At 45.4% G+C, this 23,441-nt stretch overlaps 1 protein-coding gene across 1 annotated transcript; it reads right to left on the bottom strand.

Annotated features, from left to right (window-relative positions):
* Positions 1-6,030: 6,030 nt before the first annotated feature.
* Positions 6,031-22,135, bottom strand: fbxo28 (F-box protein 28). Its single transcript, XM_034142176.1, has 5 exons — positions 21,928-22,135; positions 17,303-17,412; positions 12,153-12,291; positions 11,744-11,939; positions 6,031-8,893 (listed from the first exon to the last, which is right to left on the bottom strand). The coding sequence occupies exons 1-5, from the start codon at positions 22,114-22,116 to the stop codon at positions 8,403-8,405; spliced, it is 1,125 nt and encodes a 374-aa protein (XP_033998067.1). The 5' UTR covers positions 22,117-22,135; the 3' UTR covers positions 6,031-8,402.
* Between the last annotated feature and the right edge of the window lie 1,306 nt (positions 22,136-23,441).

The following is a 23,441-nucleotide window of genomic DNA, read 5'->3' on the forward strand; positions in this document are numbered from 1 at the left end:
TTACAGTGATGCATCACTGAGGCCCAGCAAAAAAGGCTCAGCCGGAGCCTGCTGCAGAGAGGTAGAGACAGCCAGTATCAGACGGGAGAAGGAGTTCCTGTGCCGCTGTGTCGTAGGCCCTACAGAGCAGCTCGTTTGTGACCCTGCACTAAGGCCGAGGGCACCTGGCATCAGGAGCCAGAATCGGGGAGGCGATGGCAGGCTCAATGGATGGCAAGCGACCCAGCCCCACCCTCGCCGGATCCTGCATGGCAGCAGAGTGGGAGAGGGCCCTGGTGTCTCTCCAGCATGCATGGAGCTCCCTCAGGTACTCCTCCAAAGGAGGAACAGTGGGAGTGAAAAGGGGCAGGATTATGCCTGAAGAAGGCGCTAGCCTGTGCCGAGTCGGCCTGCGGAACCTGAAGCTGCAAGCGTACCAGGGCCGCACGAATAATGGCCGCCATGGAGGCGTCCCCCGTGCCCTGCAGAGAGCTCTGAGCAGAGGAGTGGGAAGCCTCCTCGGGGGTGAGCGGGGCCCGCCCCCCCTTCATAGAAGAGGTTTAGCCGGAGCTGCTAGCGACATGGCATCCTCAAGCAGAGGTGTGGCAACCGAAGGAGGGCCAGGCGGCAAGCTAGTAGCCCCCACACTGGCCCCTGGCTGAAGGGCCAACAGGAGCGACTTCGTCTGCTCCATGACGGCAGCTAACCGACCCACCTTAGACGACAGCCTGTTTCTAGCCCTCTACCTGGGGGGTGAACCCATAGCCATCACTCCATCAAGTCGCCGGGAATGGCCAGACTGAGCTGGATGCTCCTATTCGCCGAACACAGAGAGGGATGTGAATGACCTACACCCACGTTACTAGCAGAGGGAGCGGGAGCGAGAGCACTGCCTTCACCTAGCTGGATTAAATAAAGAAGCTTAACGGGGCAGTTTAGCCAGGCGGCTGCTGCTAAGAATCAAGCAGCACGTCTACCAGGAGCGGGGGCGAAAAACACTGCCTTCACTGGATGAGTTAAACAATGAAGCTCAACAGAACACGCCAGATGTTAGCCAAGCGGCCGCTGCTAACAATCAGAGCAATACGTTACAGGGAGCGGGAGAGGAGCGAGAGCACTGCCTTCATCAGCTGAGTTTAAATAAAGAAGCTTTAACAAAACATGCAATATGTTAGCCAAGCAGCTGCTGCTAACAATCAAAACAATACGTTACCGGGAGCGAGAGCACTGCCTTCACCAGCTGAGTTAAATAATGAAGCTTAACAGTACACGCAAGACGTTAGCCAAGTGGCTGCTGCTAACAATCAAGCGAGATCAAGTCAAATAACACAAATGTTTAAGACCAGATAACTAGCTTCTAAAGAAGAGAACAGCACAGAGCCGTAGTTACAGTAGTAACCATGGCCAGTGCTTACACGGCATAGAACCGTAGTTACAGTCATAACTGTGGCCGGTACCTAAAAGTGTCAGCCAAACGGCTGCACACTAGATAATATAATATTGGGAGGATGAAATCCTCTTTAATGGCCACACATGCAGAGCACACAGCACACACAGTGAAGATTGTTCTCTGCATCTACTCATCTTAGTGCTAGGAGTCTAGTACTAGGAGCAGTAATACAACAATATAGCGCTACTGCAATCAAAACCATATGTTACCGGGAGCGGGAGCGAGAGCACTGCCCTCACCGGCTGAGTTAAATAATTAAGCTTAACAGTATATGCAAGGTGTTAGCCAAGCGGCTGCTGCTAACAATCAAGCCACCAAGTCAAAACACAAATGTTAAGACCAGATAATTAGCTTCTATGGAATAGAACAGCCCGCATAGAACCGTAGGCCATGGTCACAGTAGTAACCATGGCCAGTGCTTACATGGCCTAGGACCGTAGTTACAGTAGTAACTATGGCCAGTACTTACCTTACTCTCTGCATCTAAACAAAAAACGGGCATAATATGGCACACTGGGCTTTCCATACTAAATTCAATGAGAGACGCAGCTAAAGCTGGAAACTCAAACGCTAATGATAGCTCGGGCACAACGCCACAAGCAGAACTTTCAAAAGAGCATAATAAGGGCAACTTTATGGGAGAGGAAGCGAGAACACTGTCGTCACCAGAAAGTCTAAGCCAAACAATAAATAAGACAGCAATCAGGACGACTTAGCTGGGAGAGGGTGCGGGGACACAACCATCACCAGCAACAAGTTGACACAAACCTGTCCGTCGAGGCTCTGCACAGCGCACAGCCGGCCACAGCTCCTGGAGGACGCGTTAACAACCCGTAGCTCCGACTGTCAGTCGCGAAGCTGCACGCGGCCAGCTGTATGCAGAGAAATCCCTCCGATCAAACGTTCAAACCTGAACGCTGTAGGCTACAAGAATGTAGCCGCGGTACTCTCGCGAAACGAGAAGATGAAAAGGAGCCGATCCACTAATGACGCTGGCCTATGTAGCGGTCGTCACGTGGGTCACAGGTGACTTTGTTGTTATTAGGTGCGCATGCGTGCGATGGACATATCCAGTGCTAAAGCACCGCCTCTGGCGGTCAGTAGGGACGAAATAGAACTGGCGTCTGTGCTAACAGCTCTTTACCGTTATTTGACAGGAAAAAGTTTTACAGTGTTTTGAAGAAGGTTGAAGGTCAAGAGAGAGCTGTCATTAAAGAGGTTCCCCCGACTGGTTACTCTTCTCTACTTCCACGTGGGGAAGATGATAGGTTCCTTATTCAAAGTGAGCGGGGGTTATGGAAGCTGGGTGTGAGATGGTTTGAGGGTGAGTATATATTTTTTCCACGAGTCAGTGAGCAAGTAGTTCATATTATAACATTCCATCAAATGAGGGTCGTAACTGATCTGTACACGAATGCTGTATGATTTATACTGTATGGAGAGATATGCAAAGTGTAAGTTGGATGTCGAGCTGAGTTTGGGTTGTTTGTGCAGTGTCGTATTGAAGCTGCTGGGATATGGCTTTATGACTGGTGAAGACCATTTCCACTTATGTCATCATTTTATGTCTTATTCATTGTATTTTTGCAAGCCTGCCTTACCCCTAGATTCCACCGGGTCCGTCTGCGCCGCGGTTTTGGTCCGGCCTCCTCCGGCGTCATACCCTACCAGGCGCGTTTCAGAAGCATTTCAGAAGCGGAGCGTCTTGCCTGCCGGCTCGCAGTTTTTGTTGATTTGGGCATATTTCCTGGACAGGCTACTTTGTACAGACAAAGTTAATAATAACTGTAATATTCCAGTTATAAACGACATGAATCAAAGATGTGTTGCTGTATTTTAGTGGTAAAAAAATGCTTTCATCATCATAATTATTCTATATATATATATATAATTTACACAGTGCCTGTAAACCGGAGGAGAACGCTGGCATTTCTCCTCCTACTTGAAAGACTACGGAGGGATAGGGTCTGCAAATATATATATATATATATATATGCTATATGCTATATGCTCTGAACGTTCCACTTCCTGCCTGCCCGACCTTACGTTACGGCTGCGCCGCGTCAAAAATAGGATTCATCCTAATTTTAGAGGAGCCCTGCGCCGAGACGCTTCTGGGGCGCTTCTGAGCCGTAACGCGCCGCCACCCATTGACTAGAGTGGCCGCGATCGCCGTGAGCGCCGCGGCGCAGACGTAACGCGGCCGTAACGCGCCGCAGACGGACCCGGTGGAATCTAGGGGTTATAGGAATTAGTGTTACATACCAATCATTTATATTGGCAAGTATCTGGTAAAAACACTAACGGACCGTCTCCACAGCAGCGTTAAAAAAATCTTGGAGGTGGGCGTATCTGAAGCTTGGGGATTTTTTGCGAACAACCAATCACATGAATCTCCCGCCCGCGACATACGAAGCAAAAAAGCCCATAGTAAACTGGATATAAACTCCCCAAAACAGGCGAAAACATACCACTGTCTCTGCCACCTCCCTCCATGCCTGGCTCCTCCGGTTTATATCCCGGTAGGTCTGGTCATAAAGCACCGGGTGATTGATTCGCTACCGCTAATTTCTCCTCCATTTTTTGGAATATGAGGAAATGACCTGCAGTATGTCTCTCCCAGCATACACGCCGTTTGATTGGCTAGAGCTTGAACGGTCAGATTTGCGTACACAGGATTTGATTGGCTGCCGCTTCCACCTCAGCTTCAAAAGTTGAACATTGTTCAACTTTGACGGACCGTCTCCACAGCAGCGTTAAAAAAATCTTGGAGGTGGGCGTATCTGAGGCTTGGGGATTTTTTTGCGATCAACCAATCACATGAATCTCCCGCCCGCGACATACGAAGCCAAAAAGCCCAAAGTAAACTGGATATAAACTCCCCAAAATAGGCGAAAACATACCACTGTCTCTGCCACCTCCCTCCATGCCTGGCTCCTCCGGTTTATATCCCGGTAGGTCTGGTCATAAAGCACCGGGTGATTGATTTGCTACCGCTAATTTCTCCTCCATTTTTTGGAATATGAGGAAATGACCTGCGGTATGTCTCTCCCAGCATACACGCCGTTTGATTGGCTAGAGCTTGAACTGCCAGATTTGCGTACACGGGATTTGATTGGCTGACGCTTCCACCTCAGCTTCAAAAGTTGAACATTGTTCAACTTTGAATCTTGAAAATCCTGAGAATCTCCGCTCGCCTGCCCACAATGCATTTCGGCGAAAAGTGAGGGAAAGTGACGTCACCCCATTCAAAGTGAATGGGCAGAAGCGTTTCAAGATTTTTTAACGCTGCTGTGGAGACGGCCCGTCAATCCTCAAAATCCTCAAAATCTCCGCTCGCCTGCCCACAATGCATTTCGGCGAAAAGTGAGGGAAAGTGACGTCAGCCCATTCAAAGTGAATGGGCAGAAGCGTTTCAAGATTTTTTAACGCTGCTGTGGAGACGGCCCGTAACTTTGATATGAGAAACCGAAGGAATTAATACATTTTACATTTAGAATGCTGCTGCAGAAAAACAACAGAACACTTCCTGTTACACTATACAGCAAGTAGAGGGAATGACAGCGTGTCATGACAGCGTGTCATGACAGTAGACAGGTCTCTCGCATCAACAATCTGTTTTATCCAGCGTCACTAATCCTGAAAACCTCAGGGATGATGGAGAACATTATGGGGTGTGCCCTGAACTCAGAGCTGTTGGGCGGATTGCTTTTTAGTGATGTGTTTTAACCAGGGCCGGACTGGGACAAGGCCGGGAATTATACACCCAGCCAGGCCACGACCAGTTTTAGTTTTTGGCATTTTGCTGGATGTATCTTTAATATTTACAGCGTTGCTGCGTATAGTGAAAGCACTATAGTTTAAACCTACTACCCAAATAGATACATATGAACATACAGTAGGTTACTATTTTATAAAGTGTGCACATTTATTTGGGAACCTATCCATGTGAACATGTTTTAAGTGGGGGTGGGCCTCATATCCTCTAGGGCGGTCCGGGGGCAACGATTGTTGTTGAAACAGCACCTCCCCACAGAGATCAATCGAGAGCTTGGATGTATGATCGGTATGACAGTGGTCATGTCGGCAGGCCACAGCATTGCGTTCACAATACATAAATAAAAATCCTCTGGCCAGCAGGCCACTTAACAGGCCAGGCCTGTTTTTAATATGTGTATTTGTGCCACTTTCTGCAATATGTAAAATATTGTCTTGAATGGGAAGGATAAATCCAAAGAGAATGTTCACCAAATCTGCAGACACCTCCTCTCTGCTGTGTGTCTGCTTCTACCTCAGCTGTGATTGTTAACTGCTAATGTTAGCATTAGCATCAGCCTGCCAGTGACCTGCTTAGCATCAGCGTTAGCATTAGCATTGAGCTCAAGTACAGCACCAGTACTGTAATGTCATGCTGGGTTATTTGTGTTTGTTAATGTGTATCTCAAGACAAAATAATAGAGCACCCTTTTAAGGCTTAAATGTTAGAATGCACATATTCAAAGTTAAAGAGCTGATATAAATGAACCTGTGTAGTGACTGAGGTGGGTGAACATTGCCTGTAAAAACAGTGTGATGGGTTTAAACAGAGAGAGGTGGGTGAGTCATGTTGAGTTTTTAATAGGTTTGATGTGTACATTTGTAACAGCAATGTGTGAAAACAAAACTGCAGTTAGCCCCATGTTAGCCAACTCAAAGGATAGTTTTCTTGGCATACATACATGAAATAATTCACAATCTAGACTTAAAGTACATGGAAATTACAGTACAGTTTTCTAAACTGAGACGCAGTCTCAAATTAAGCCACTAAATTATGTGTTTCTGCCCAGTGACATTGTAATAGACGCTAGTGTTCACAAGGACATGAACTGCATCTCCAAAGTTTCTTTACCAAATGTTCATGTTCTCCACACAACAGAAGAGCTCCACACAGAGAGAACAAAAGTGCAGCCACAATATGGGCTCAGAGCTAACCTAGCCTCACAAGGCAAGAGGTGGGGCGGGGGGCCAGCAGTCCTCCCCCCCCCCCCCCTCCCCTTCTGTCACTGCAGACCGCTCACAATCATCATAGTTACCTCATCAGAAAGGGACCATCTTAACCTCACTGTCAAAGTAAGTCGCAACATTTAAAAGAAAAAAAATTGACAAACTTTCAAGGGTTAAAAATATCATTTATAACTTCCCTCTGTCCAGGCATGTTAGCTTTCCTTCCTTGTTTTGGGATTGGGGCAGATGTCTTAGAGACATATCTCTACACATGGACCAGAAAAACCCAAGCTTGACAGAGGAAGTGAGAAGATGTATCATTTGGATGAACAGACCCTTAGAATGCCATCACATGTACAGTAGACTTCTTTTATTTTGCATCATTTCCTTTAGGACCATGCTGTGTGATTCCACCCATCTACTACAAATAATTAGCCAGTCTGTGAGTCTAAATCATGCCACAGCTGTTTCTGTAAAGCATTACTGCTTATCAACATCCTGCTCACTAAGTGATGTCATGTTGAGTATGTAGTGTGCTCCAGATGCTTTAGCATGTGGCTATGTTTTTGTGACAAATGCCTGAATGTGTACTAGATTAACACCAATATCAGAACATGAGAAGAGAGCTTACACAACATAATCAACTGCCCCACAATGCATTGCGGCTCTTCAGACTGCAGGCAGATAATTATTGCACTGTTGGATAAAAATAATCAGGCATGATGGTTGATGGTACAATTAAGAGCTACAGTATTAAACAATAATTGTTTCAATTTTCATTCCATGGTGGCACGGACCAGTGACATTACAATCGATGGTCATGTAAGCTAAAGTGATGTGGACCTGCGGTCATGTGATCTAAACAGTCATGTTAGCCATGCAGTCTGTTATGCAGAGAAAACATATTGCTTGATACTTCAGTGTAAACTATCAATCAAGCAGACAGCTGGTGATAGCATACTGGTTAACTCAGTATGTAGTGTGCAGTACGGTGCTGACTTCCAACATAGTTACTGTTTCTAGAAACTCCAAAAGCAATTCATCTTATCAGACTCTGCTGAAGTGAGAGTATAGTGAGTTTTCAGACTGAAAATGTCAATGTATGAAATAATGCACGATTGTTTAACTACTATTTCTCTTATTTTGAAAAATATGTTTGGCGATATTCAAATATGTTTCCAGGAGCAGAACGTTCTGCAGTGAAATGATGTCCGTGTATTATTTGTATTAAATAGGCTGCGTGAAGCACTAGTATGATCATAAAGGAACAGATGCACATCATGTTTTATCCATGAATAAAACAAAAGTATGAACACCAGGCAACAAATCACTTTTTTCAACAGCTGACTCTGACCCAGCCTTTCTTTTTTTGGTGATTCAAAAATGGACCAGACTGAAATTAAAGGGTCTGAGCAGCCAACCACCCGAGCCACTGCAACTTAGCCACAGCTAGGAAGGAGCTGATGTGAATATAAAAAGTGTCTATGGATTTATAGCTCCTGCCCATGTGGCAATGGAGAGGAGCTAATTGATAACCCAAAACATGCAACATTCATTTGGTTTATTTTGTAGGTTGTGGTAATTAAACTTGAGATGTAAGGACTGTTATGAGTCCGTAATTGTATTCTGATATCCTATTTAATTGTGCAGGTTTCCAAAATAATATCTCTTGGTAGATTTTATTTCAGAAACTACATTAATAACATGTACAATGTGAACCAAAAATACCGACCATCTGAGTTCCTGTTAAGCCATGCCACATTTTTGCAAACATATAGGCCTCTTATAAAAGCTTCTACATTAAAAAGCTATACAGTCATTTTAATGTAACCTTCAATAAATAGTCTAAGCTGCAAAGGCCACCTGCCTATTAGTGGGGGGGTAAAGCGAAGAGCGATACTCCCAACTCCTCTCACGGACAGAACAGGTCATGTGTTGGTGGGGGGGGGGGGTGACGCGAGGGATTGGGGAGAGGTGTGATCAGTCAGTGTTATTTCTTGCTGCGCAGCCGTTTGGACTGTCGGGGGCGCTCTGAGCTCTTTCTGCTGCGTTTGAGCGATGCCCCCCCCTCGCCCTCCTGCCCTGTGGATAGAGAGGCCCCACTGCTACTTGCCGACCCCCCAGCAGACGTGGCAGCCGCAGCAGAGGACACGGCGGCGCTGCTGGAGGTGGAGGGGGCCGCCCCCCCCATGGCAGCAGCACTGCTGTCCATCAGCTCGCGGAGCTTGTGCTCCTGCTCGGCCAGCCGGGCGCTCTGCTCCCCGATCACCTGCGTCTGCTCCTGCAGCTTCTGCTCCTGGTCCTGCAGCTGCTTCTGCTGCTCCAGCTGCTTCACCCGGATCTCCGTCATCTCCCGCCGCAGCACCGTCATGGACGTCCCGTTCACCTTCACCTGGTGCTGCACCTTGGTCATCTCAGAGCGCGACGGCGTGTTCTTGGCCAGCAGGGACATGGTGGTCAGAGAGGTGGAGGGTCCGGCCACTGGGGGAACAGGACAGAGGGTCAGGGGTCTTCACTACAAACTGCTACACACGCAATAAGAGACGCTGCAGGGCAGAAGGAAAATGCAGAACATTTTGTCTTGAAGAATGTGCCAAAACTGAAACTAAAAAACTGTTTTTGTATAGATTAATCAGTCAGGTATTTTTTCAATTAAAGGACACCTATCAAGCTATATTTAAATGATATAGGGCCATACCTATATAAGGTATATTTATACATTTCTGTTTTCAAAATACCAAACAGATCATGCATTTTAGCCATGCCTCATTTCGCTCTATGTGCTGTTTGCTGTCTACGGGGCTGATTCTGTGAGCTGCAGCTGACCACGGCCCCCTGCAGGAGAGGGGAGCCGTGCTCTGATCAAGTCAAGAGGGGGAGAAAAAAATATCTCCGTCCTCCGTATTTTATTATAGCCTATATAGAGTCTTTATTCATTTGTTTTAAAGCTCAATAAATAACAAAGAAGACCTTTGACCGGCACTTTTCTAATTTTGTCCGGAAGATTTAAACTTTAACGGACATCTTGACCGGCGAAAGAAACTGAAACTGAAACTCTGCCGCACGGTGCCCTCGTTCCTTGGAAGAGGCGGAGAGGTGGGTGTTTGTCATCTGCTGGTGGACTAACCGGAGAGAATTACAGTGCTTGCCTCGACGGGGAGGGATTGCATTGAATTAAAGCAGCGGGAGCAAACGCTTGCCTCGGGGAGGGAGAAAAAAAGCCACAGCGGAGAATAAACAGAAGGGTAACCATGGTAACTATGGGCAGGAAGTCTTCTTCGCTGCTTTTGTGGCAGACTACAGCGCCACTTACAGGCCTGGCATATGTACTACAGCGTCTCCAACGCTTTCGAACGGCAATGGCCGTGGCTGTCTCCTCCTGATTGGTGGAGTTGGCCCAATAGCCGTAGCGCCACTGCCCTGACGTCAGGACAGTGTTCAAATCTGCATCAGTTTTTATCAGATCCGTTGCAGCCCCTTTTTTAGAGATTTGGGTATGGAGGAAAATAGAGAGGGTTGTGTTTTCTGACACTTGGTGAGTTCCCTGGAACACCGGGGACACATATTCATGTATAAAAGACGTACTAAAGTGCATTTTGCATGATAGGTCCCCTTTAAGGAATTAAAAAATAAATACAATCTATGTGTGAATGATCAAATGTCTACTTTTGTATAGCCATTGATGTAGCATGATATAAACAGCAACAGAAAGCATCACACTGGGGAAGCAGAAAACACAACCATTTCTTGAACAAAATAATCCAATAATTGTGATTGAATATACGTCTGATAAATGAACAGTTGGAGCTAATGAAAGAATAAAGCAAAACAAAGCCACCTCAACAGCAACAGTCGGACACAAGGTTGAACAAACAGAACACACTCTGATGTTTCAATGATTGATGAGTCACATGACAGCAGACATTAATAGTCTTTTAGATGGGAAATTAAAGTGGGAAAACCCTTCCACAAACAGAGACTCACTGTTTTTTGCCCGTAACTTTTTTGCCACAAAAGACTTTATTTTTTATGTGAAAATAAGCCTCAGTGCTGAAAGGACAGATATTATGTGAATATTCAGCACCTCACATGCCCCTTTCACACCAACGCGTTTTCAGCGCCGGCTCGGAGCTAGAGCCTGAAAAGTACCGGTTTTTCCTGTTCACACCGCAGTGGCGCCGCCTCTTAGCTCCGGAATGCGGTTCACTTCCAGCTCCAAAAAATTGTCGGTCTAGAAGCAAGAGCTTCGGAGCTAAGAGGCGGCGTCGCTTACGTCTCTCTTACGTCGAGGCGTGCAGGAAACTAAACCCACCTTCCCTGAACATGGGTCGACGGTAGAGTCTCGTCATGCCTGCCTACAAAGCAGTAGCGCTGAGCAAAGTGACTAGAAGGCAACCACACACTTATAAAAAAAAAACACACTTTATAAAGTCAGGCAACACTAACCAGGCTTCGTGTGATTCTGTTTATTTGTACCTTACTTTGACCATCCGTTCGCTGTTATTGATCATTGTGGAGAGCAGGCAGACGTTTTGTTTTTTATTATAGCAGCTATCGGATGGAATCAATACATGGGCTGCACAGGTTGTCATGTCCGACTATCACAAGTAGAATCATAATGAAAAATACGCCGGTAAAATGTGCCTGTAGAAAACGGCTTAGCAAGTAGTCAGTTTAGCTTCGGTTGCTATGCTAACATCACGCATGTTATACCAGAGACACTTTCATAACAGCGTTGTGATGCCAAACAGCGTCAATTCAGACTGACACACATTCACTTAAGGGGAATTGGGGATATGTGTCAGCTGCTTGTGTGACAGTCAGACAGTGAATACTTTAGAGCCGTGTGAGCTAACCCGGAGCTAACGGGAGAATAAACTCCCGTGGAAGAGCAGCCAGCACTGCAGCGGTCGCTAAATGCCGCTGAAACACATTAATAAACAATGAACCACGGCACTCTGGAGAAAAGTATAAGGTTGGAGAAGTCGTTATTTAATTTAATCTGGCTTCGTATGATTAAAAGCAACACGATCATCGACCCGACGCAGTCCCCCGTTGTTGTTGTTGTTGTGAGCGCCGTTGGGGAGCAAATCAGCGATGTAAACGGTGACGTCATGACGCAGCAGCGGCAGCTCTGGGCGGTGTGAACAGAGCGGGAGCAGAAAAGGGAAACCGGAGCTGAACCAGAAAAGCTCTAGCTAGGAGCTAGAAAGGGAAAAGCGCTGGTGTGAAAGCCGCAACAGTGAAGCTTGGGCCCCCATGAGAGCTGCTTTTGGTGACTTTTCTTTTGAACTCTCGTTCTTAGCGCCCACAGAAACACGTGTCAACTACCTGGTGTGGAGCCAATGAGGCGCCCGGACAGGTCGGCCCCCGGCAGCTTCTTCTTCAGGATTGGGACGATCTTCTCATCAAAGTACTCCATGGCCATGGAGGAGATATCCCTCAACTCCTGCAGGACCTCATGAGCCCGCTGGGGGGCTCGAGTGGAGTTCACGTAGCGCAGCACGCGGTAAATCTCATCTATTACCTAAAAAAACAAAGACACACGACACAGCAGATAAGATAGTACACCAGGAGAGGACTGAATGCTGTGAAGACCTCAGAGCCTCTCCTGTGGACAGCTCGAGAAACTAAGAAATCACGTCGTGGCACAAATCAAAACAGATGAGTGTGAGCTTCCTGCTCTCCTCTGTGAGGAAGACTCCTGCTCCTGCAGTGGGGAGCAGCAGAGGCAGCTCACCTTTCCAGGGATGAAGCAGCAGAGGTTGGAGTCCACGTATTTCATGAAAGTCATGTTGAGCAGAGACAGGCGCGTCTCCACGGCAGCCAGGATGTCTGCGTGACGGGCCAGAGAATGATTCCTCCTCTCAGACTCTCGCCTGGAGAACATTCAGATTAACACACTGGTTAGGGTCGTTTTTTAACAGAGAACAATTTTTTTCTTTTTAAATGGTGCATGACAACTATATCTTGTCCCTGAGCTACACAGTGCAATGGAATAAGTCAATGTTCTACCACTAAGGAGAAACCGGTTTAATAAGGCAGGGTCAATTATTTGATGAATTGTGATTCTCTCTTTAATGATTCAAACAACACGTCTGCATCAAAAGCGTTCCTAAAATGTTTTCAGCTGGGTCAGCAGTTAATCTTCCGACTTTGTCTGGCTGTTCACATTCCCATGTTAAGATATCGTTTTTTAAAGCATTTCAGTACAGTTTTCTGAGGGATATTAATTGGAAACATGTTTACTCAGACAGACAGAAGGTTTCGCCTGAGGAGATGTTGGTTAGAACAGGGGTTCCCAACCCCCGGTCCGGTACCGGGCCGCGGAGGTGTTACTGCCGGGCCGCGAAATAGCTGTGAGTTTATCGTAATATTTGCAGAATTATAAATATATAAAAATATTTTATCATAATATCTTTTTCAAAAAGTGTTTAATTTCCGCACCTATGCCACCAGTCATATTATTTCATCCAGTAGCTAGTTCATCTTTCACCAGAAAACCGTTGAAAATGGCTTTTATGATGTTCCGAGGGATTCGGCGGCTCAGCCTAAGGTCTCAGCCTCTTGTGCACACGAGCATGTTACCGGTGCGCCAAGTAGGAAGAGGAGCGCACAGGAGACAACCGTTTGATTGCAGACTGTTATGTTTATGTGGGGAAATGGTGGTGCATACATTATTTGAGATATATTTCAAACTCGGACTTCATTTTAAGGACATGTCGGCCAGGGGTGAAAAGCTATTTGTTTAAGCACCGGATTGGCAAAACAGGAGAGTAAACCAGTCTGCCTTGATCTATGAATTAATGTCCGGGACTCTCACGGTATCTGCTGCCCGCAGCTGTTTTATAGAAGGAAACCCTCCTTCATGAAATGGCTGCAGCATCAGGAGGCAGCGGGACACACACATCGAACTGCCCGATTACTCCCCCTTTTATTAGTTTTATGAAGGCGATGTCAGTCACCAAGGCACATGATGTGTGTGCTCAGCTCTGAGTGAGTGAGTGAGTGAGTGAGTCTCTGAGTGAGTGAGTGAGTGAGTGAGTGAGTCTCTGAGTGAGTGAGTGAGTGAGTCTCTGAGTGAGTGAGTGAGTCTCTGAGTGAGTGAGTGAGTCTCTGAGTGAGTGAGTGAGTGAGTGAGTGAGTGAGTGAGTCTCTGAGTGAGTGAGTGAGTGAGTGAGTGAGTGAGTGAGTGAGTGAGTGAGTGAGTGAGTGAGTGAGTGAGTGAGTGAGTGAGTGAGTGAGTGTGAGTGAGTAGTGGAGTCTCTGAGTGAGTGAGTCTCTGAGTGAGTGAGTGAGTGAGTGAGTGAGTGAGTGAGTCTCTGAGTGAGTGAGTCTCTGAGTGAGTGAGTGAGTCTCTGAGTGAGTGAGTGAGTCTCTGAGTGAGTGAGTGAGTCTCTGAGTGAGTGAGTGAGTCTCTGAGTGAGTGAGTGAGTCTCTGAGTGAGTGAGTGAGTCTCTGAGTGAGTGAGTGAGTCTCTGAGTGAGTGAGTCTCTGAGTGAGTGAGTGAGTCTCTGAGTGAGTGAGTGAGTCTCTGAGTGAGTGAGTGAGTCTCTGAGTGAGTGAGTGAGTCTCTGAGTGAGTGAGTCTCCTGAGTGAGTGAGTGAGTCTCTGAGTGAGTGAGTGAGTCTCTGAGTGAGTGAGTCTCTGAGTGAGTGAGTGAGTCTCTGAGTGAGTGAGTGAGTCTCTGAGTGAGTGAGTCTCTGAGTGAGTGAGTGAGTCTCTGAGTGAGTGAGTCTCTGAGTGAGTGAGTGAGTGAGTGAGTGAGTGAGTGAGTGAGTGAGTGAGTGAGTGAGTGAGTGAGTATGCGTGAGTGAGTTGAGTCTCTTGGTGAGTGAGTGAGTCTCTGAGTGAGTGAGTCTCTGAGTCTCTGAGTGAGTGAGTGAGTCTCTGAGTGAGTGAGTGAGTGAGTCTCTGAGTGAGTGAGTGAGTGAGTGAGTCTCTGAGTGAGTGAGTGAGTGAGTCTCTGAGTGAGTGAGTGAGTGAGTGAGTCTCTGAGTGAGTGAGTCTCTGAGTGAGTGAGTCTCTGAGTCTCTGAGTGAGTGAGTGAGTCTCTGAGTGAGTGAGTGAGTGAGTCTCTGAGTGAGTGAGTGAGTGAGTGAGTCTCTGAGTGAGTGAGTGAGTGAGTGAGTCTCTGAGTGAGTGAGTGAGTGAGTGAGTCTCTGAGTGAGTGAGTGAGTGAGTGAGTCTCTGAGTGAGTGAGTGAGTGAGTCTCTGAGTGAGTGAGTGAGTGAGTCTGTGAGTGAGTGAGTGAGTGAGTCTGTGAGTGAGTGAGTGAGTGAGTCTGTGAGTGAGTGAGTGAGTGAGTCTCTGAGTGAGTGAGTGAGTGAGTCTCTGAGTGAGTGAGTGAGTGAGTCTCTGAGTGAGTGAGTGAGTGAGTGAGTGAGTGAGTCTCTGAGTGAGTGAGTCTCTGAGTGAGTGAGTGAGTGAGTGAGTGAGTGAGTGAGTGAGTGAGTGAGTGAGTGAGTGAGTGGTGAGTGAGTGAGTGAGTGATGTGAGTGAGTGAGTGAGTGAGTGAGTGAGTGAGTGAGTGAGTTATGAGGAGTGAGTGAGTGAGTGAGTGAGTGAGTGAGTGAGTGAGTGAGTGAGTGAGTGAGTGAGGAGTGAGTGAGTGAGTGAGTGAGTGAGTGAGTGAGTGAGCACACACACACACACACACACACACACACACACACACACACACACACACACACACACACACACACACACACACACACACACACACACACACACACACACACACACACACACACACACACACACACACACACACACACACACACACACACACACACACACACACACACACACACACACCACACACACACACACACACACACACACACACACACACACACACACACACACACACACACACACACACACACACACACACACACACACACACACACACACACACACACACACACACACACACACACACACACACACACACACACACACACACACACACACACACACACACACACACCGTTTTGGTTTAATAACATTGTTTTTTTTTTGGTTTTCCGAAAAACCAAAAAACATCACCGGTTCTTTTTTAAACGTTGTTAATATGTTTTGGATGCATATTGTTCTAGTATTTGTTCAGGCTGTTACATACAATTAGCCTCTGTTGCTACCTGCTGGTGGTGAGTAAATATTAAAATCAGTTCAAATTGGCAACCGGTCCGCGATTTTTTTTTGAATGTATCTGCCGGTCCTTGGCACAATAAAGGTTGGGAACCCCTGGGTTAGAGCATCAGTTAGAGGTTCTGAACCTGCTTTGAGTTTTGGACTCCTTGTGATGAGCCCTAACACACACATTCAAGTCAAACAGCAGTCAGCACATCGTGGCTCTTTACCTCTGCAGTGAGAGAGCACATGTACAGTATTCAGCTTCAATCTACATGTCTGTGTACACTGGCAGCACAACAGCCTTTTAACAAAAAACACTTTGACAACTTTTTCTTTTTAAACTGGTGGGAACACTTTTTTCAGATTAAAAAAACACTAGTGCATTGAGCCCCCGCAAACAACACATACATACATCATATGCTTACAAAACTTTAACTAGTGCAGTAACTATGGTATTATGCTGCGAAGCTATTCTCGATTCAATTCTTACTATAATATCCAACGTGGTCTCAGGTCCAAACTGCACCACTTGGGTTACCAGAAATACAGCCAGAAAGTGTGAACAGTCCACCAGATTGAACATGTTCTATTGTGCAAATAAACCTTCTCAAAGTGTACAATTCTTTGTGCACACTATTTTCAGAATATTTTTTACAAATGATCCTAATGCAAGGTGGTGGGGACATGTCCCCAGTATAAATGACTGTCTTTTTAGTCTCTGTCCTACTACTGAACTAAGAGCACATGTAGAGAGGCTGTAGCTGCCGTCACCCTGCTATGAGAAAGTAATCTTAGCCACAGATTGAGGTACTTTAGGTATTTGATAATGATCATTTTAATACGAAGCAATACAATAGTTAACAAATATATAAAAGCTACATCTACATCAGTGTCAGAATCCAGGGGCAAACGTAGGACTAAACTGTGCCAACATTCAAGGTATTTGTGTAAATGTCTCCAATGTCAGCATCAGAGGCAAAAGTAACCTATAATTGCCCTGTTCAAAATCAATGTTGTTTTCTTCCCTAATCACCATATACACTTAGGCCCCGTCCACACGGAGACGATTTCAGTTGTATCCGCTAAAGTTCTTTATCGTATTATAGACGGTTCGTCCACACGAAGTGGAAAGTGGGTAGGTCTGGAGACTAAACGCTTGCGGCTCCGTGTACGCTCTATACGATTATTTCCTGAACCGATGACGCCATAGCCCCGCCTCTCCTGCTCACCCCCGTGTCATTGCTGATGCGTTTCGCCAACAACAACAACAATGGCGGATCACAGGGTCGTCAGTCCACACAAATGCCTCCCTTCTTGCACGAATATCCACCATCTTCTACCTTGTTTGTTTGTTTATGCCTTATGCCCATGCTCGGGGGGTCTTATTTGCTGCTTTTGGTGTATTTTGTGGCGGAAGTACAGCGCCACTTACAGGCCCGGCATATGTACTACAGCGTCTCGAGCGGTTTCGTTTGGATGGACACGTTTCTTGAGCCGATTCCGTGTGGACGGAAGACTTTTTTGAAATCGACTTTGGTTCGAAATCCGTTTTGTCTCCGTGTGGACGGGGCCTTATTTACTTCAAGAAAATTCCACTGACAGGCTGCAATACTAACTGTGACCACCAGTGACCCAAAGACACCGCTGAAACATTAATCCAGTTTTCTAAATGTCCTCAGAACCTTTTTTGGTATGTCCTTGTGCTCATGTTGTTCCAAAGTGTGTGGGACCAGATGTGTTGTGGACACTGACCTGGGCAGCTGGGCCTTCACCTGCCTCTGGCACAGGCTGTGGTAGCGCTCCACCTTCAGGAAGCCCTGGTTCAGGATCCGCTGGCAGATCATGTCCATGCGCTTACACACCTGCAGGAGACACAACAGAAGACAGCTCAGCAACAGGGACTCTGTCTCAGGAGTACACACACAGGCCAAACACCTTTGAGAGGGAGCAGGAGGACATGTCCACGTTCCAGCTGCAGTCTGGATCAGGACACATGTCCACATTCCAGCTGCAGTCTGGATCAGTGGTTGCCTCACACCTTGTCGTGATCACAAGTCTCCAGGTGACTCAGAACACGGGGTATCTTCATTATTTTTTCCCTAACACTGATTCATTGGACTGTACTTAAGTACAGTTTTCCCTAATACAGCTGCACAATAAGACTACATTCTTAGTAGAAAATACATAAAAATAGAGGCTGTGTAGAAAGTGTGTGCATCACAGGTTTCCTTTGAATATTTTGTATCATATTCTATATAAATGTTGAGATATCTGTAAAGAGGATATTCAAAGATTCAAGTTCAAAGGCTTCATCTGCACAGTAGCTACAGCGTAGTTCTGGCATGGAATTCTGACACCCCAGGCTCCTCCAACAATGCAACATACAATATACTTAAGACATAACAATGGAGAGTGCAAAAATAAATAGAAATCAAATGAAAATTCAATCTAAATAAAACAAATAAAATATTGTAAAATAAATGTGCAAGTGACACAATGTGCAAATAAATGCAAAAAGTAGACCAGTAAAAACATATACATGTAAAAAAAAAGAGAAACTGTTAACATGTATGCGAAGACATGTAACATGTAAGTGAAGACACCTAATAGAGCTCAGAAGTTTAGGGTCTCAGTCTGTGGGAGTGCAAGTGAGGATCTGCTGTGGCAGCCCATCTCCCAACAACCACCAACATAGTTTAGTTTATTGGCTTATTTGTCAGGGACAATAGCCGCTTTCACACCAAGTACTTTGCCGTACTTAGTTCCCAGTACTTAGTCCCGCCGAACTCTTTAGTCCCGGAACTGTCCTAGTAAAATCGCGTTCACACCGGAATAAGTCCCCTGAGGGAGGATTACGCAAATGAAGCCGCTGACGTCACTTCTTCTTCTTCTGCTTTGGGTTTACTGGCAGGCCGCAAACAACTTCACGGCGTATACTGCCACCCGAAGTCCCGGGTAAATCGCCAGAAGCGCTGACACCTCCTCATCACTCCACCGCTCCCACGTTTTATTTTGTGTTGCCATAAGTTAGTCTCTCTCCGTTGGTGCGCTGGGCTAATGCTAATGCTAATGCGAGCAAATAAAATGGCGGCTTCACAAAACTTTTTTGAGTTTTACGGGGCGTGGTTTGCAATTCGCCCAGCCAATCAGAAATTGGAACCTTTTCCTCCCCAGGAAAGTCCCTGCTCTCTAGCAGGGACTGAAAAGGGGTGAAAAGGTTCCCGAAAAAAAGTTCTAGTTCCAGATCTTTTTGGTGTGAACGCAAAATCCCAGGAACTATCGGAACTATTCCTGTGAAAGCGCCTCATGTTCAAGAAGAACATACATTTCAAAGAGATAAGATGCTTTGTACCAGATTATAGCAGCTCATTTCCACCTGCAGTCCCTGGGCAGGTCAACACAGGATAAAGCACATACAATTCAATAACAACATTAACACATATGATATCACAACATATTTCATACACGCACACTAAAATTAATACATTTCACATTAAATGTACATTTCGATCTTCAAAATTAAAAGATATGACGACTCATTTAAATTAAATAAGAAAAAAGATACGAATCGCAGAAAGCTAAACTAATGTGTGAACATTAACTTCAGAGTTTCAGTTCCCCTGCAGAACCATGTGGAGGATGGAGCCCGTCTGTGGACACCTGCTCTTCATATAACCATGCAACCCAGGAATACATGAACAGCAGCATAGACTGAGGCTGAAAAAAAACACAACTGATGCAACAAAGTCCACATGACTTAAAGGTCCCATGTCATGGCCATTTCTACTGATCATAATTCCATTGTTGAGGTATACTAAAATAGATTTATATTGTGCTCCGCGGACGTAACGTAACGGCTCCACGGATTGGTCCATTTGGGTATGGGCACGTCACTGTACCCAGGAAGAAAAAGAGAAATCTCCAACGAGGCGTTCTGGGACAGCATAGACAGGTCTTTTCTGTGTTAAGGCCCTGACACACCAGGCCGAAATCGGCCGTTTTCGTTAGTCGGACGACGAAGTGTGTCCCGCATTGTCGGCCGTGACACGCCTTATTTGGCCTTTCATGGCCGTCGGCCACAGGCAGTCGGACAAAGAAATCACTCTGATTGGCTGTTCAGCTAGCGAATCAGTGCATGAGAAGCGAAACGGTTGCTTGAGAATGTCTTCCACAAGCAACACTCCAATGGCTGATAGCTCCAGTACCGCACGAAACATGTTTTCGATGGACGAGAGTGAAAATGGAACGCACACGCTATATGTTGTTTGTTTAGATCACGCAGTCTGTTCTTCTTCTCTGTCTTTCCGGTTGTTGCCTCTTTTGAATGATGAATACACACTACCGCCGCCTGCTGGTAAGGAGAGTTATTGCCACTCACGCATGCGCAGTTTGTACGTGCTCGGCTGAAGTCTTTGCGGTGTGTTCCAGTGCGACACATGGCCAAGACGCAGGAGAACACGGCGACGCAACAGTCGGCGTCGGCGAGTTCTCTGGTGACTGCTTGGTGTGTCAGGGCCTTTAGAGTTTTACTCGCTACCGGGTGTACTTTGAGGGTTTGTGACTTTGCAGACCGTTTACATGCAGAAAAAGCTACATAACACACAAGGGGACGGGTAATAACCGGAAAAGCATGACATGGGACCTTTAATGAAACCAGACCAAATCATGTAGCACATACCACACAGGGACAGGTGGTGTGAGTAGGGATGGGTACCGAGCCCCGGTATTAAACGGGCCTCGGGGCTGAATTATTAAAGACCGTGGTACTGTTAAGCTCCGACGTTATCGGTCTTTTTATTGGTACTGGAGACATGTAAAAAATATGTCATGTGTATTATTGCTACACAAACATTATATTGCAGTTTTAGTGTCGCCAACTCCGTTTCTAACATGCAAAAAGACTGCAAAATGGGTAATTTTTAGTATTTTCGATCTCTCCAATCCAGGCGAGAGATCTCTCTCTCCCCAGTCTGTGTGCGAGGGGGCGGGGCAGTTTACACACGCAGCTGCTACATGCAGCAACACACACACACGGAGGAGATGGAGGAGAGAACTAAGCGCTCCGAGGTCCCGTCTCGCTCGTTGCCTAAAGTGCAATAAGAGTTTAGCAAGTAAGGTAACACGAGCAATTTGTCTAAACATCTTGCAAAAGTGCACCACATTCAGACGGAGAAATGCACCGGGTTTGACTGTCTTTCTAGTAGCTCTGTTGCCCCATCCACGAGTAACGTTTCCACGTCAGGTATTATGTATGCTAGCAGCAACACACGGAGCTAACTCAATGATACAAACATGGGTTAATGATTAGAGGTAACTGAGTTATTTATTTTGTTAAAGTTTCAGCCATTCTGTTTACAGTTCTGTCATCAGATTATGTAATACGATTTGTTAAAACGTTGTTTCTTTTGATGTGAAATATTATGTATTTCATTTAAATAAAAAGCAATGTTAGTGTTGTTCACAATTTGTCTATTTTCATTTATTTGAATAGGGACAATGCACATTAATTAACACTTTAGACAAATAATGCTTCAAGTGTAAATATGCCGGATTTTAGCTTTGAGCTAATTTCCATCCGTAGTCCCTGACATACAACATATAGTTAGTTTACCTCATTTTTCTCTCCAAAAGAACCGATAAAAGTACCGTTAAAAGACCGGACCGGTTTCGATAAAAGTAGTAGTACCGTTAAAACCTTAACGATACCCATCCCTACGCAGGTATACAGGAGTAAACACATGCAGCGTCTCACTGTTGGGTCCACCCTCCTCCTGTGAACAAGCGTGTATATATAGCAGTGTGTTGGTGTGTGTGGTGTAACGCATGCACATGTAGCTGTGTGTGGTGTGTGTTAGTGTAAAGCATGAATGTGTAGCAGTGTGTTGTTGAAAAGAATGTATGTGTAGCAGTGTGTTGGTGTGTGTGTGTGTGTGTGTGTGTGTGTGTCTGTGTGTGTGTGTGTGTGGTTTAAAGCATGCATGTGTTGGTGTGTGGGGTGTAAAGCATGCATGTGTAGCTGTGTGTTGGTGTACAGCATGCATGTGTAGCAGTGTGTTGGTGTACAGCATGCATATATAGCAGTGTGTTGGTGTACAGCATGCATATATAGCAGTGTGTTGGTGTACAGCATGCATATATAGCAGTGTGTTGGTGTGTGTGTGTTGGGTCCAGTGATGGAACCGTTCCTCTCAGCTAACACACTGAGCTCTGTGGCCGTGGCGCTAAGTACACAGCTGTACACACGTTTGACACCACACGCTTTATAACAGTCTCCACAGTCATTTATATTCCGACTTCACATCACTAGTGTCCAGAGAGCAGACGTGTTGGCTAGCTTTAGCTCCGTTCACCTTCGGGCTGCTTGTTTTTGTTCTTACCGCGCGCAGCAGGCTGATCTCGTCGTAAGACAGGAAGTGGAGGATGTTCTCTATGGCCACGATGGGCAGCCCGAGCAGCGGGTTGTTCTGGTGCGGCTGCTCCGGGGGAGGGCTGCACTGTCTCGGGGACCCCGAGTCTGAGTCCAAGGACCCAACATATCCATCAACTCTCTCTACGACGGCCGCCATCTTGCTCTGCGAAGGAGGAGACGGAAGTGACGCATCAATGAGAAGCCAGTGTGATGAGCATGGATGTATGGTGATGAGAGTGAATGAAATGTTACAAATGCATTAGAAACTGCATCCAGAGTGTAACCCTGGCCTCAGGGACATTCGAAAAGAATATATCCGTTTTAAATAAAGTTAGAGAGGTTTCATTAAAAAATTGTACATAGCCTAGTTTATCCTGTAAAAAAGACACTAGAGAGATTTAAAATTGATATTGACTACTTTTGTAATTTCTGCAACTTAGGCTACATGACGAAACTCGAAACTACATTTTGTTAATTTTTACTTAGAATTACAACAATATGGCACCACTATTAAAAATTGTAAAAAGAATAAGAAGGCAATCAAAACCAAATGTATATTTTTATAAATACTTTTACTTCAAATGTTACCTTTTGTTTTATCACTATTTTCTTTATTTCTTAATATGTATATTTATAAAGGCGGAAAAGCTTTGACCATAACCCATGGAAAACTGAAGAGAACTAAATACAAGAGACAGTTCCATATAAAAAGCTTGACGCAGTTTATTCACTTTGGGGGTTGTTGAGTTGTCCTTTGGTCCAAAGCCAGTTTGGAGGTCATTCTAAATTATTCAGGCTGATTTTAAAAATCACTGCAAAACACAGATAACACAATAAAGATGCACAGAATAATGTTGAAACGATCCAGTCTTGACAAATCAATGTGATGATCACTTTCTTATAACTTATCAAGTATTAATAGTAATTACATCTTTTAAGTATGCTTAATAAAATTCGTTATAGGCTTCTTGTGAGAAAATCTTTGAGGTTTCCATGTTGAAAAATCTTCCTCCAGCCTCATGCTTACTTTGCCTAAGCTGATATCATTGACCTTTGACCTTCTGGTTGAGTTGCATGTCATCTGGCCCAGAATCCACTTGCTTATCACAAGCTGTCTAGCAACACTATCAAGTTAAATTAGCTCCACTTTTAACAAACAAATCAGTAACTATTGTTTATTATTTTAAGAAATGGGGCATCATAAATAATGAATACCTTTTACTTCTGGTACATTTTTATGCTTTTACTTCCGTCATTTTACTAATGTAAGATTTTGAATCAGAACTTATAGCTGAGAGTATTTTTTTACTGTATTATTGCTACTTGCTAGTTTATTTTTCACGAGATGTACGTGTATTACCAAGCATGCAATGCATCACTGTGGATATCTTACTTATTTTGCTTTTTTATTTCATTATTTGCGCAGCTGAATCTGACCAGTTCAATCCCTTCATAATCCGTTGTATTGTATTATTGTGTGAA

The sequence above is a fragment of the Trematomus bernacchii genome, unplaced genomic scaffold (assembly GCF_902827165.1).
Source record: "Trematomus bernacchii unplaced genomic scaffold, fTreBer1.1, whole genome shotgun sequence".
NCBI classification, from domain to species: domain Eukaryota; kingdom Metazoa; phylum Chordata; class Actinopteri; order Perciformes; family Nototheniidae; genus Trematomus; species Trematomus bernacchii.